Source organism: Pyxicephalus adspersus, chromosome 4, assembly GCF_032062135.1.
Source record: "Pyxicephalus adspersus chromosome 4, UCB_Pads_2.0, whole genome shotgun sequence".
Classification (NCBI taxonomy): Eukaryota; Metazoa; Chordata; class Amphibia; order Anura; family Pyxicephalidae; genus Pyxicephalus; species Pyxicephalus adspersus.
The window spans coordinates 64,310,980-64,325,623 of NC_092861.1; the positions used below are offsets into that span (position 1 = coordinate 64,310,980).

General features: G+C 35.1%; 1 protein-coding gene across 1 annotated transcript in view; it reads right to left on the reverse strand.

Annotated features, from left to right (window-relative positions):
• Nucleotides 1-14,644, reverse strand: part of COL21A1 (collagen type XXI alpha 1 chain) — a 110,289-nt gene that overhangs the window by 13,271 nt on the left and 82,374 nt on the right. Inside the window, exons 16-23 of the mRNA XM_072408462.1 lie at nucleotides 14,499-14,552; nucleotides 7,739-7,792; nucleotides 6,672-6,716; nucleotides 6,466-6,519; nucleotides 2,087-2,140; nucleotides 1,920-1,973; nucleotides 1,212-1,283; nucleotides 300-335 (exon numbers count right to left, since the gene is read on the reverse strand). Coding sequence (XP_072264563.1) covers nucleotides 300-335; nucleotides 1,212-1,283; nucleotides 1,920-1,973; nucleotides 2,087-2,140; nucleotides 6,466-6,519; nucleotides 6,672-6,716; nucleotides 7,739-7,792; nucleotides 14,499-14,552 — 423 coding nt within the window. The remainder of the gene's footprint in view (nucleotides 1-299; nucleotides 336-1,211; nucleotides 1,284-1,919; nucleotides 1,974-2,086; nucleotides 2,141-6,465; nucleotides 6,520-6,671; nucleotides 6,717-7,738; nucleotides 7,793-14,498; nucleotides 14,553-14,644) is intronic.

Genomic DNA, 14,644 nt, shown 5'->3' on the forward strand with positions numbered 1-14,644 from the left:
TGACATTCAACAACATTCTTTGTTGGAGAGTCTATCACCTTTTAAAAACACACACACCTCGAAGATTCTCCCCAAGAAAGATGTTGATGAATGTCAGCAGATTCACAGATTTATAAATAGACCCCTTAGGTGTGTATATTATTATTATTATTATTATTATTATTATTATTATTATTATTAATATTATTAACAAGTCATATTTATATAGCACTGACATAAATATACAACATTTTAAAAAGTCCATTGTCATGTTACTGTATCAAAATCATTACTACTAAAAAAAAAATAATAAAATGCACCTGGATTCCCCGTTCACCTTGATTTCCTTTATCACCCTAAAACAAAGAGAAGAAAAATAAATTTATAAACAGTTTATTCTTACTACAGGTATGTCAGAAAAGGTTGAATTTTGAGTTTTTTTTTTTTCTTCCTACCTTTTAGAATGTACAATAGTTCTGGGACAGGCACTAAAACTGAGAAGGTGTCTCACTGCTCATAACTAGGGATGAGATTCCCTAGTTGATGCTTTTATGGGAAAGGCTGTATTCCTTTAGTAAACAACCCCATTATCTCAAAGTAAAAAAAAACAGAAAAGTAACTGCAACTTGCGAAATGAACCGGTTGACTGGGGGACACTAGTCTAGTCTAGTCAAGTTATTGCCTCTAAACATTCTTCAACTGATTCAAATCATCATTCGATTGAAACTGCATGGTTTGAGAGCAATAACAATGCTAATTACAGCTATATAATCCCTACAGACCTAATGTTCCAAAAATTGATAAAACAAAGAATTTTAATCAAGAAATCTACTTTACATGTAAAATTTCAAATTTCAAGTTCCAGGTAAAATTGGGTTTTTAGTGGTAAAGTATTTGGGGTTCTTTGTTATCACTCTGCAAGGTATAATTCAATTAGTTTACTAAATGAAATGAAAGCCATCCAATCATGTGCAGTTTAACATTTACCTGGACATCATTGGGTATTCTTTGCAAAGTGAATGTTTAAAATATTCATTGAGCCATGTGAATTATCTTTGCAGAGTGATAATTCAATATAGTAACTGAATAGTAACTGAATAGCTTAAACAAATATGGTAAATAAACTGAAAACAAATATTAAAAAATAGATGCATAATTGTCAACACTAACATTACAAATAATAATAAATAAATGAAATAATGTTTGCAGTAGCCAAGAACAATGATCTTTACCTTTGCACCTGCAAGTCCTGGTATACCTGTGTATCCTTGTGGGCCCATAAGGCCAACCTCTCCCTTCTCACCCTAGCAGAGAAAATGTATATGAGAACAGAATAGGTGTCATAATTTATCAAAGTGATTCTTAGCTCCTTTTCTCTTTGTACAACAGATTTAGAGCTCATCCTATGCCAATAATCTGGTAATTTAACACCCCTTTTTGTTTACATGTTAATAATATGTGAGAAATATTCATTACACACATACTGTACACTCCTTATTATTGACATAATGCATAATGCACATTTTTTCTAATAAATATCATCTGTAAAATATTTAAAAAACAGGAACTAGAGAAATGTGGAGGTGAAGGCTGCATTGTGGATGTTGACATTGCTGAACTCATTCAGAAAGATCTAAGGACCTCAAGTACACATGACTTAAAGTACACATGCAACTACTAAGTTGGGAAGCTAGTTAATATTCCCCTTTACCTAACTTACTACACAAAGTTAACATTTTATTTTCACATTGCTAAGTGAACTGTTTCTATTCCATTTAGTAATTTGACATTATTAAAGCATGTTAGACAATCATCTTGTATTTTAAAAATAATCAGCATTACAATATGAATATCTATCATTTATATACCCATGGAGTGCACAAATCCTATTTATATGATAGAAATATTGATACCAACACATGCAACGATTTGCAACTTACTTTTGCTCCTGCTAACCCTGGTTTGCCTTGCATTCCATAATCACCTTTGTTTCCCTATAAGGAAATCTGATTATTTTAGTCCATATTACTGTTTAATGCATACTGAAAGTCAAAGAACACTACATAATTAAACTGTTGACTATGATAGATGCATAAAATTGTACTACCTTTTGTCCAGGTATTCCTGATGTTCCAGGTAAGCCTTCTAATCCGGGTATTCCCTAAGTAAAAAAGTTCCTGAAGTCACCAATAATTATAAAAAATCTACAGAGTACTGTCTGGTCATCTAGATAAACTAGTTCTGGAACAGGTATAATTGTATTTTATGATTACCTATTAGCCAGTATAACAGGTGGCAAAGGAAGTAAAATAAAGTTTCAGGTAACAGTCCTAGTTGGGCTGAAGGGAGTAAGTAAACCTATTAAATAAATTGCAAGGACTTCCAAAGATAAAAGTACAGTCATACCAGCATGGTAGAGTCTGGATGCTTATGGACCTTATTTTGCATTTAGGGTGTTCCTGGTACATTTTTAAAGAATAAGCCTGATAGTGACATTTACTAGTACCACGTACTACCCCCAGCTGTCAAAATGTGCAGACAAAGAACCACGCTGCAATGTGAGTGACCTGTGCCAGCCCTGGGAAGCTGCGTGGGATCACCTGAATCAGGTCTAAATCTGCACTTAGGCTGTATCTCTTAAATGTTAATGTATTAAGCTATTTCTCCTACTTAAAATAAATTGATGTATAAATGACTGGCTTTAGGTAAAGTCTATTAGAATTCCTGTTTTCAACTTATTCAGTGATAACAAGCAGATGTGACACATTCACAGATAAGTAATGTAGAATAATTGCTGTCAATTACAGTACTATAGATTGATGCCATACACATGTTTTATTTACTTTGTAAATATATACATTTTCATTGCTTATTTGATTATTTATTGATTTTGCTTATTTTTATTTATTTCACCTTCTGAGACTCTGTATTAGGATATGTACAAACACTTTAGTTGTTTCTCTTAAGAGCCTAGCCTGTTACTTCCAAAAATAATTTGGAATAGAAAACATTTATTCCAAAGTCAAAATTTCCAAAAGGGAATTCCCAATGTCCTGTTCCATCTGGAGTTAATGTAGTTATTTATATTACTATTTCAATCTGCTTTTCCAATCCAACAATAGCAACAGCCGCTAAACAGGGTTAAAAGCTATTTAAAGCTTCATTGGTTTTAATTAAAGTATTATAATATAAAAATGTAACAGCACAAAAAACAGAAAATTTCAAACAGTAAAAATAATTAAAATATAGCACGTCTTCATATATATGTATTTTATAGTGATGTACTACTTCAGATGTGTTGCAGAAGTATATTAAAGCAACTCTTTGCAAAGCAAGATATAAGGTACATTCCAAATGGATTCCATTTCCATAATCAAAACACTAAAGTACACTGAAAACTTATAAATTATTTTTATGCTACATTCATGAATTGTTTTCATGCTGGCCTTATAATTGGTTTTATGCTGAATTAAAGTTACATTGCATGGTGACATGGGTTAAAGGCACCAAACAGCATTGTTTATCTAGAAATAAAAGAAGGCATGCATGTTGTCCAACAGGCAGAGCTGACAATGCAACAAACACTCTGCTTTGTCAGCCCAGTCAAGTAGTTAGCAGAACACCAGATTTCTGTCAGCAAGTGCCAAAACTTGGAGAAATGTAGAATTGTATACAATACTATAGTGCTATAATATGTTATTTCCCTAAAGTACACTTTGCTTTTTACCTGTTAGTGTTTCCAAGACCTTCAGGTTCTCCATACACAGGTTAACTACAATCGGAGCCACTAATGACTCCATTGCTTAGTCATGTTTCCTTCTATAGATGCTATTCTTTGGCTTGAGGTTATATTAGGACTTTGTTCCAACAAGAAGCATAATTGGTCTGGCTGAAGTTACATCCAGCTGTCAAGGGACCTATCTAGTTTTAGATGTTGTCTTACAATCTCAAACCTCTCAAATACAAATAAATGGGGGCGTGTGTTGGCCCCACGTTCTAATAAGTAGTTGTTTTGCTTGGAAAATCTCTTTGGCATTTTTAAAACAAAATTTACCATGCTTATCCTGGTAATCCTGGTGATATAATAATACTTTTATAATACTTTTAATTAAGCAGGTCAGACTATAGCAGCTGTTCCAAAGGTCATTATTATTTACCATATTTTACATTAAAAAAAAGAATTAAATATTATGTTACGTTTATAAATATTTGGAGGGCCGGCATATGGCATTTAATCGTTAGAAACCGCTGGTCCTATTTTTCAGATCTAAAAACTGATTCCTTACACTGACCCATCATCTATTCTATCAGTGGTCTCATACCCAGACACATCCAACCCAACCCAATCCAAACACAGTGTGACCCATTTCAACACAAACACAAAACACAAAATACTAATGGGACTACCAAAGGCATAATTAGCAAATAGAAATTAAAAAAAAAGGAAAAAAATATAAAAACTGTAATATAGCTTTGCAGCCATTTGTGATGAGTTATACAAATGGACTTTATTATATCAAAAAAACATTTTAAACACAAGGAATTTCCTGTCGGGCTGGACTGCTTGAATACCCAAATTTTAGAAATGATCCTTATTGCCAAGGTCATCAGTACACCTTTTGATCCACATATATGCTGTACATCCTCATAAGAATTGCCTTTCAAAAGCAATATGCCATGATAGAGTAATAAAAGACATTTTGCAATAAAAATGGGCTTTATTTCACCTTTTCATCTGTAATATGAAGTTTACACAGATCAAAGTAATGACATACACTTACATCTGGCAAAGGCAGCACTAAATCCTAGCATAGGTACAACTTCCATTTTCACAAATCTCACAGCTTTAACTTGTTGTGTATTGCATCCAAATAAACCAATAGCAATGTTGTGCATCTGATTAGTGCTAGCATTAAGTATTCAAATGAACATGGTTTTTATTTATCATGTGTTGTACCTAAAAATATCAGGGCAGAGACTCCCCTAACCTTTGGAAACAACAAGGCAATTTTGCCCAGAGAACTGTCATGAAAGTTTCCTGGGCAAAATTGCCTTGTTGTTTACAAAGGTTAGGGGAGAATGGCCAAACTGTAACAGTAACTCAATCAACCACTTGTTACAATCAAGGTATACAGAAAAACATTTCTGAATGCACAACACGCTGAACCTTTAAGAAGATGAGCTACAGAAGCAGGACACCACAACGGGTGACACTCCTGTTAGCTAACAACAGGCACGTGAGGATACAATATGCGCAGTTCTTTTGTCCAACAAAACTGGATAAAGAATAAGGAAGGAAAGGTTGCAAAAATGCTGCCTGGTTTGAGAAGTTCTGCTTTCTTCTTATACATTCAGTCAGAATTTGGCATCAACAACTTGAAAGCATGGATCCATCCTGCATTGTATTATGGTATATTTCTTGGCAATATGTTGGGCCTCTTAGTATCAATTGAGCATCGTATAAATGCCATAGCCTAAATTAGTATTGTTACTGATCATGCCCAACTTCTTATGACCACAGCATACCCATCTTCTAATGGCTACTTCTAGCAGCATAATGGCATATCAAAAAGCTCAAATCATTTCAAACTTGTTTCCCAAATATGACAATGAGATTACTGAACTCAAAAAGCCTCCACCTTTACCAGATCTGAATCCAATTTAGAACCTTTGGGACGAGTAATTGGCATCATGAATGTAGAGCTGACAAATCTGCAGCAACCATGTAATGTAAATGTGGGTCAAAATCCCTGAGGAATGTTTCCAGCATCATGATAAATCTGTGCCCCAAAGAATTATGGCAGTGTTGAAGGCAAAAGGGCATTAAAACTGGTACTAGCAAGGTGTACCTAATAAAGTGGCCAGTGAGTATACATTTATGTATATGAAAAAATTAGTAAAATTAATTGTTTTTTCACTTTCTCTCCAAATTTCTTGCGTATGTGAGAATGTCATTGTGTAAACTGCCTGCAACCTCCTGGTATACCTACACATGCACCACAAGAGGCTAAAAAGCAGCTCAAATCAATCTGACAAACATGCCCATGAGAACAGGAGCCTCATCAGGAAACATGTTGCAAATATCAGGAACATAAAACTAACTCCAAAATCCATACTAGGGGTGAGAGCCTATTTATACATACTAATGTTTTTAATATATTTGTTATAATAAAACAACAATAATTATTGACAAAATACCATTTTAGTTATAATATAAACTAGCTACAAATGTGGAGAACTCAGTGCATGTGTAGCTGTATTTGCTATCATATACGTCAATAAATTATTTACTTTAGACTCCATCTTTCCCATTTCTGCCAATATGAATTGTTGCCAGTAAACTTATTGTGCCGAATGCCTGATAGTAAGTGGAGCCTCAAAGAATGCTATGTGTAAAGCTTACTACATTTATCAATATATTGCCAGTATTTGTCACATATATATTTAAACAAACTTTAAAATACATTCTAATGTTGTTAAACCTACTGGAATTCCAGGAGGTCCTCTTGTACCAGGTTCTCCTGGAGATCCTGCCTCACCCTAGAAAATTAAAACATAATCATTTCAGAAGATTTAATTTTCTAAGGAATATTCGATTAAAGAAGTAAACAACTGATTCAGCACAGGTTCATTGGACCAACAAAAAATCTATACCTACCATGTTAAAAAAATAAAACCATAATATGTTGTACCTTTGCTCCACTAGAACCTTCACTTCCAGGAATTCCGGGTATTCCCTAAAATGACATAGATTCAAGAATTGTTTATTGAAAAGCAATAGAGACTAGACTAGACTAGAGTAAAATAAAGACTATCTTTTTTATTCTGTAAATGTAATTGTCATGAGGCAGAACCTAATTAATTAGATTTTGCCATAGTCAAATATTGACTTTCCATGGTATTGATATTGAGGAGACCTAATTTCAACCAAGAGCAAGCACCTAGGTATCTCTAAGGGTTTAATATATATGTTAAATTCCCACTACTAGAAGCATCCTTTTTATTAGTATCTCTAAAGGAGTCCAAGTACAAATTTAAAATAAAAAAGTGGAGTTGAATAGTTTCAGTACAAATTCGTTCAAATTAGAGATTCTCCTTAAGTATCTTTCCCAGAGAAAAGACCAGTGGATCCTCTAAATGGCAGTCCTGATTCTCTAAGCATGTGCAGGTTCCTGTCCTCTGCAGCATCCTTGTTCAGCTCTCTCACTTCCATTGGTTCAAGGATTAAGAAGCATTTTATCCCGGGCTGCAATTCCTTCACTTGAAGTTATTTTATGACCTGGACCCCCCAGCTGAACTGGGAACCAGTGCCACAGGCTGTCCTGCTCCAGAGAGCACTTAATTCTTTACCTCCGAAATTCTTATTCTCATTTATTTATTTATTATTGAACATCCACCTCGATGGGTGCCAAACCTATTGCCCAACAAATAAACACAAATTGTAATGGTTGAGTCATCTGCCTCCAGAGCCATGGGTTTTACCGGGCAAGCCAGAGGTTTACCCTGGAGAAAGCCAACCAGCCACTCACAGGGAAGAACAAGAATTTAGAACAATCCAGAAGATTGTAATCCAAACAACCCCCACTGCCTTCATTTAAGGGGGAAAAAATAACTAATTGGACACTACATAAATATGGCTATCTTTTCTCAAAATGTTCCATCAATTAGGATTTAGGAATAAAGATAACAAATGTGACGGTTCATCTTTAAAGCTACACCAGGCATACATAAATAGTTTCAATAATTAAAATAAAATTACCGGCAATCCTCTGTGACCTTCCATTCCTGGTGGACCTGGCTTTCCTTCTTCTCCCTTGAAGGATACAAAGTATATTGGGTCACAATGATGTTAGCATTTGTATGAAGTAAAATATTTGTTTACCATTAACCTATGGTAATATATATTTGAGAAAAATGACCTGCTACTTCTTTTCCCTGAAGTTGTCATGAATAGGTACCCCTAATAAAGAAGATATTCAGAGAAGATGTCAGAAAAGCTACTACCAGACAACCAGTTTGTAGGACATAGTTAAAGATGCTGCATTTTGTTTAGTACATACGTTTATTGTAGTTTGGCTGTTGGTGGACAGTTAAAATGACAAGAATTTCTTTATTTCTACATGTTCCCTGCAGGGTTATTAAACAAAAATGGGATCCATGGCATCTGAAATCCAATATGATGCAAATAAATGTAAGTCTGTGAGAATGATAGGGGATTCTCCATGTCTTGTAACATCACTGGAGTTATTACTGTCCCTGAAAAAGTTCCATACTAATTGAAGTTCCCATCAAATGCAATGTTAGGTAAGGTACAGCTAAAGCCCTCATTCTGACCTGTAGTGCGGGGGGATCTCTCACTGAAAGGAGGATGCTCACAGTTCCATTCATAAATGCAGCTCCGATACTCCTCCTCTCAGAGTGGGTCTCAGAGCTTGCTTTTATGAACGAACGCGGCCGTGGGAAAAAACAGAGGATTTTTTCCACGCTGCATTCATTTATGAGCAGCCAGTGAGACTCACACTGTGTTCCTGGTTAGAGAAACTCTATCCAGGAACACATACAACTAGTAAAGGGCTGCAAGAGCAATCAGGCGAGCGGAGCTGTCAGCTGTTTACAAAGGCCCTTCTCGCCTACATGTTTGGTAAGCGAGAACGATCCAATTCGCCGCGAGACTGAATTTAATAAATTTGCTCGCTCATCCCTAGTGATCACTATGCCACTTTACTATTGCCATAAAGCATTCACCTTTTTGACAATGGTAACACCAAAGGCTACAATTGAGATCATAAGTAATAATATTAAATGCCTTATTGCCACTATTGAAAGGTAGTGATTTGATTAGTGCCTAATCTGAATATTAGACAAGCAATGGATGAAAATCAACAGGACTTTTAACTGGCTAAAATAAAAGAAATCAAAACACTTAAAATAAAACAAACTTTATTGAACACCAGTATTTTAAACAATACAAATATTTCATATACCGTATTTTTTGCCGTATAAGACGCACTTTTTCTTCCCCAAAACTGGGGGGGAAAAGTTAGTGCGTTCTATACGACAAATGTGTTATAAAATAATTAAAATAATATACTCACCCGATACCCGATCCTGCGTGTGTCTCTGGCTGCATGCAGCGTGTCTCTTCTCTCCTCTCCTCTGCCAGCATCGTGTCTTCTCCTGTCTGTAAAGCAGAGCGAAAGAAGCCGGCACAGCGCCACCTGCTGTTCCCTGTCCTAACTGCCATACAGTGGAAAAAAAGCACAGAGTGATCAGAAGGGGAATTGGAATGACACAGAGTGATCAGAAAGGGAATTTGAAAGGCACAGAGTGATCAGAAAGGGAATTTGAATGGCACATGAGTGATCAGAAGGGGAATACCGGTATGAATGGCACATGAGTGATCAGAAGGGGAATAATCTTTCAGAATCTTTTTTTTCTAGATTTTCCTCCTTTAAAATTGGGTGCGTCTTATATTCTGGAGCGTCTTATACGGCGAAAAATACGGTACATAGAATTGTTGAACAAAGAATTCACCTGTGGGACATCCAACAATAATACCTAATATTATTATTATTATTATTATTATTATTATTAATATTATTAATAATAATAATAATAATAATATTATTATTAGTATTATATTAGTTTTATTAATAATAATAATAATAATAATAATAATATACAGGATTTAAATAGCGCCAACATATTACACAACGCATTACATTAAAAAGGGGTTGCAAATGACAGACGAAAGAACTCCTGGAGGTAGGTCCAACGGACATTGATTTTCTAGGTAGACATAGCATATACATAATACACTACATCAAACCAAGAATTGTGAGATTAGTGCAATCATATAGACGTAAATGAAAAATAATAGTCCCTTAGCAGAAGTTATGCATTGTGAGCACCATGCATCCCTTCTTTACCATGTTTTACAGAAATTCAGTACCGCTTCATCAGGAAAGGGATACTTGTTTTATAAACAAACCCACATGTGGAGCAACAAATTTAAAAAGCAAACCCTATTTATGCCGTCAAACACATGATGCACATCTGAAATAAGATATGCTCTAACGAACAAACATATGGCAAAAACACATGTCTATTAGTTGTAAAGTTTCGACTACCAGTGATTTAAAACTTTCCCAGCTGGTAATCTTATGCAGACCCTCAATACAGTGCTGACCTGGGATGACTGCAAAATAGCGTAGAGCCCACATACACAATGTCCAAATATATTCTATGAGCCCTAGCTGACCCTCTAAAAAGTGGTGTTAAGGCTGGAAAAAAGAATAGACCAGTACTAAATTAATGTGAATGGCATTTCTGATATTCAGTTTAGGGTAATCGTGGTGCCTCCATTCTCTACTTTTAGAAGCCCAGGGAAAAAACCTGCACTCACTTTGAACAAGTGTCCTTGCAGCATTAACATGACCAACATGTTACTAAAATTGGAGAACAAAAAAGGGAGAACAAATTCTGTTTTCTACTTTTTGATAAATAGGCCACCTAAAGTTGATGTAAATTAATTTAATTTTTAATGGTGTGAATAATAAACATTTTCATATTTTTCCTTTCTTTATTTGTTGTCCGATCTCATTGTTGCTGATCTCCTGCAAGATATCCACTGTAACTATGTCTGCATGCATGTTCTTGATGCAGGACAAGTAGACAACACAGGCACACAATTTGGACAGGGAGAGATTTCAACCTATAACTGAAGGCATCTGAACACTCAAGCTTTAGAGCAATCATATAGTACATATGATATTTTGGAGATTACATCTACTTGAGTTTTCTGTAGACAGATCCCTAGTCAATAAGCAAAACATGAATAATAACAAAACTCATCATTTCACTACCCTGTCTAGATATTAAGGTGCAGACAAATGGAAAAATCATAACAGCTTATCCAATCTAAAAAAGGAGGGGGGTGAACATGTCAGTCTACTCAGCATAACATTATGCAGCAATGAATGCATATGACAAAAAAAAATCAGTCTTGTTCTCATAAATCTAATGTTATGCTTATCTCAGATATTTATTAGCCATTCTATGCATAAAGATATAAAACAAGAAACATATGTTCTAGTGACCTGTGTGTGGAACATTTGGCAAACACACTATGATGAGCAATACAAATGAAGAATAAGTGGGGGCAGGGTCAAGGTCGTGTTATTATCAATATCAATGTGTTAATGATATCATGATGTAGAATTTCTGCACTGTGGATGATAAGGTGACATAGTCTTGTAGCTTTTAACTCTAATATATATCTAAATAAATAAATATATTAATATATATATATATTGTAGTACTTAGTGTATCTGCATTCCGTTTTCTTTTAGTCTAACTGCAAAGTCTCTTAAATACCTGTTGATCACACCACCTTGAAAACTAACTAATGGAATCTCCTGTGAAGGTGTGACAACAATGTTGCACTGCTCCTGAATTCAGAGCATAGTTATTCTCATGTAGGCTGTCACTGCTTGCACTACCATAGGAGGAAAAGATGTAAAAGACAATGATAGTATTCCCAGTTATTATTTATCTGCAGCTTGTGAATCATTAGCTGACTACACCTAGTACTGCTTATTACTCTAGACCGACAGCACCACTTCTGTTGCTGAAACTGTGATCTGGGAGAGGAGGATGCACAAAATAAGAAATATTTGGCTCTGTCAGGGAAGGTAAAAAAAGGTTTCTTGTTTATGAGGCTTGTGCATTTCATAGTACCTGGATGCTTTTTTAGATTGTCATTAAAGGTGCTTGGAACAGTAAAATTTTGACATGGGAACAATCAGGTCAGATCAGTGGAGAAATAGAGCATTTTGATACAGAATTGGTCAGAATAGCTTCAATCTGAGTTGAAATCAATTCCTATTGGAACTATCCAGTCACCTCAAACCATGTTTTTACAGCAACCATCAGTTGTAATCTAGTTTAATCCCTAATTTACAATATTAACAATAAAAAGGTGATCAGTACTTATTATGATAAGCAACATTGCAGCAAATATTGGGCCACACCAACCAGTAAAACATCATCTAATTGTATTTTTACTATAAACTGATGGAAGCTGCAACTATAACTGCAACTGTCTCTATAGGTACAATATTTCCATTTTACCATTTTTGTACATCGGGTCTAATAATCATGATCATATGTTCAGTATATATATAAATATAATATATATAATAAATAGCAGAAACACTTAGGGGTCTATTTATAAAGTAGTGAATCTGATATTCAGCACACATTCTTTGGTAGAAAATCAATTACTTCCATTGAAAATACATGGACTTGGGAGATTCTCTAGCAGAGAATTTGTCAGTTTCATTGCTCTAAATATACAAAAATATTAAAAAAGAGTATTTTTTTATTTTAGATAAAGTGGGGAAGTATTGGACCTCTTGTTAGGTTTTTGCTGCATTCCAGGGCTCCATTAGATTGATTTTTCCTCATTTCCTATCCTGCTGAAATTTTACCAGACAGCATAGAAAAGTAAATTTTTTACCTTTTGCTAGCAACAATTGTTCCTTAAATTGTATGTAGACCTTACCAATGAACTGTTGAAAATGTAGTTTAACAAGGTATACCAAAGCTAACAACAAATATACCATTTATTTTATATTAATTTAAATAGGGTTTTGAAGGACCACATTGGAGCCAGAACCTGAGATGGTGAAAACAATATATGTGCACTTTAGGTTCCTTAAAATGAAGAGTTGAACAAGCTAATGCCCTTTACTGTCATCTTGGTTCTAGGTGCTCCTACCCAAGCAGGCCTGATCTTGCAACACAGCAAATTTATTCTTGCAAGAACCTTTTGTTATAAACAATAATGAGTTAAGAGATACAGCACCAAGATGTGTGAAAGACAGCTGTTTGCCACCCTTGGCTGTTCTACCTACTTGGGCCACAGCCCACATTGGCTATACCGAAATCCAGTCCAAGTTTTAGTAAAGGCTTAATTTTGAATCATGTCATTTTCAATACCAACACAATTAGGGTTTAATCCACATTAAACAAAACCATTGAAATTTTAGCATCAACGGATGTAACTTAGTTCATGTAAATGCACTGCCACTTTCTGAATGATTACTAAATGTAATACTTCCTTAATGCATTCGTCATTTTAAGACCAGTATTTCATGCCAATTACATATGGGAAATCCTAGTCATTTTTTTTGACCTGCATGAAATAATCTTTCATAGATTGTGTTCCAGGTTCAAAATTTTAAGTCAATATTATTTTAAAGAGTTTGCATAGATTGCCATTCCTTTTTACATTATCGTGCATATCAAAGAATCCCATCATTCCAAAGATGCTGCAGCTGCCTTCTCCAGTATAGAGTCACACATGCAGACAGACACACCAGGTCAATTTGACCTGATGGTCATTAATGATTATTGCATCAAATTACCATCAGGTCAGTATATATAACTAATTGATGCACTTCTCCACATGAGCTACTCTGCAGTAGAGTGGAGAAACTGTTGGGTATTAAAAGAGGCAATATTAAGAGGGGAGCTATGAGTGGCGCACTTACAGAGAGCCAGAGGACACCACTAACTGGAGGCCCAATAATGAAAGAAGTACTATGAGAGGCAACATAATAGTGATGGGAGCACTGGGGGGCACTAATGAGGAGAACACTAATGGGAGGCACTATATTGAAGGTATTATTAGGAGGGTGCTATAATAAAGTCAGTACTATAGTGAAAAGAAACATAGTAGGTAGGGGGCACTAACAGGGGCAATATAATGAATGGACAACAGCATGAAGATCTATAATGATAAAAGAACTATAATGATGGGGGAGAACTTTATTGATGGGAACACTGTAATGGGAGAACAAGGAACATACTGCAAATACTAGTGCACTGAGGGAATGGGGGGTACTGGGATGTTAGGATGAATTTTGGGGTCACAGAATAGCTTGAACATACTGGGTGTGACCCAAAAGCTATAATGCCAGTTGTGTGTGGTCATATCCTAAGATCAAAGATTTCCTATAAAATCACTAAGTGCTAAACGTGCCATGAACAAGAAAACAAAAAGAACCTCTTTTTTTTAATATGGGGTATTCTACCCGCAGTGACCTTGGAAGAGACAGGGAAACAGTGGTAAAAGATATTTCAGGGCTATGGGGGATACATGCTGGAAATAGGATGGGGTGCAAAAGTGAGCAGTGGTGAAAGCACTACTCAGTACATTCCCCATTTCTATGCAAGACACAATAAAATGCATTTGACCATGTCTAGTTTTTTTAATTACATTCACCAATCCTAATTAGAAGAGAACAAATACACAAGCACTTTCATTGGACAAATTGATCACACAAATTGTTTAAAAAGTATTGTACTAAAAGTAGCCCCAATCAAACCTTAATAGACATATCAATTATTTTTTTAAACCCAAAAGATTACAGGATAGGAGAAATGAGGGCTGTTTCAGATCTGTAAAATGTTTGAAAAGCTTTTTTTTAAAAAGAAAAAAAAAGTTGTATAACCTTTTCTCCAGGATACCCAGGTATACCATCCTTCCCATGCATCCCTGGTTCTCCCTGTCAAAAACATAAAAATCAGAATTATGACAAATTGGCAACTTTTCAAAGTGAAAATAATGATAGGTAATTTATCATCCCTACTACCAGTT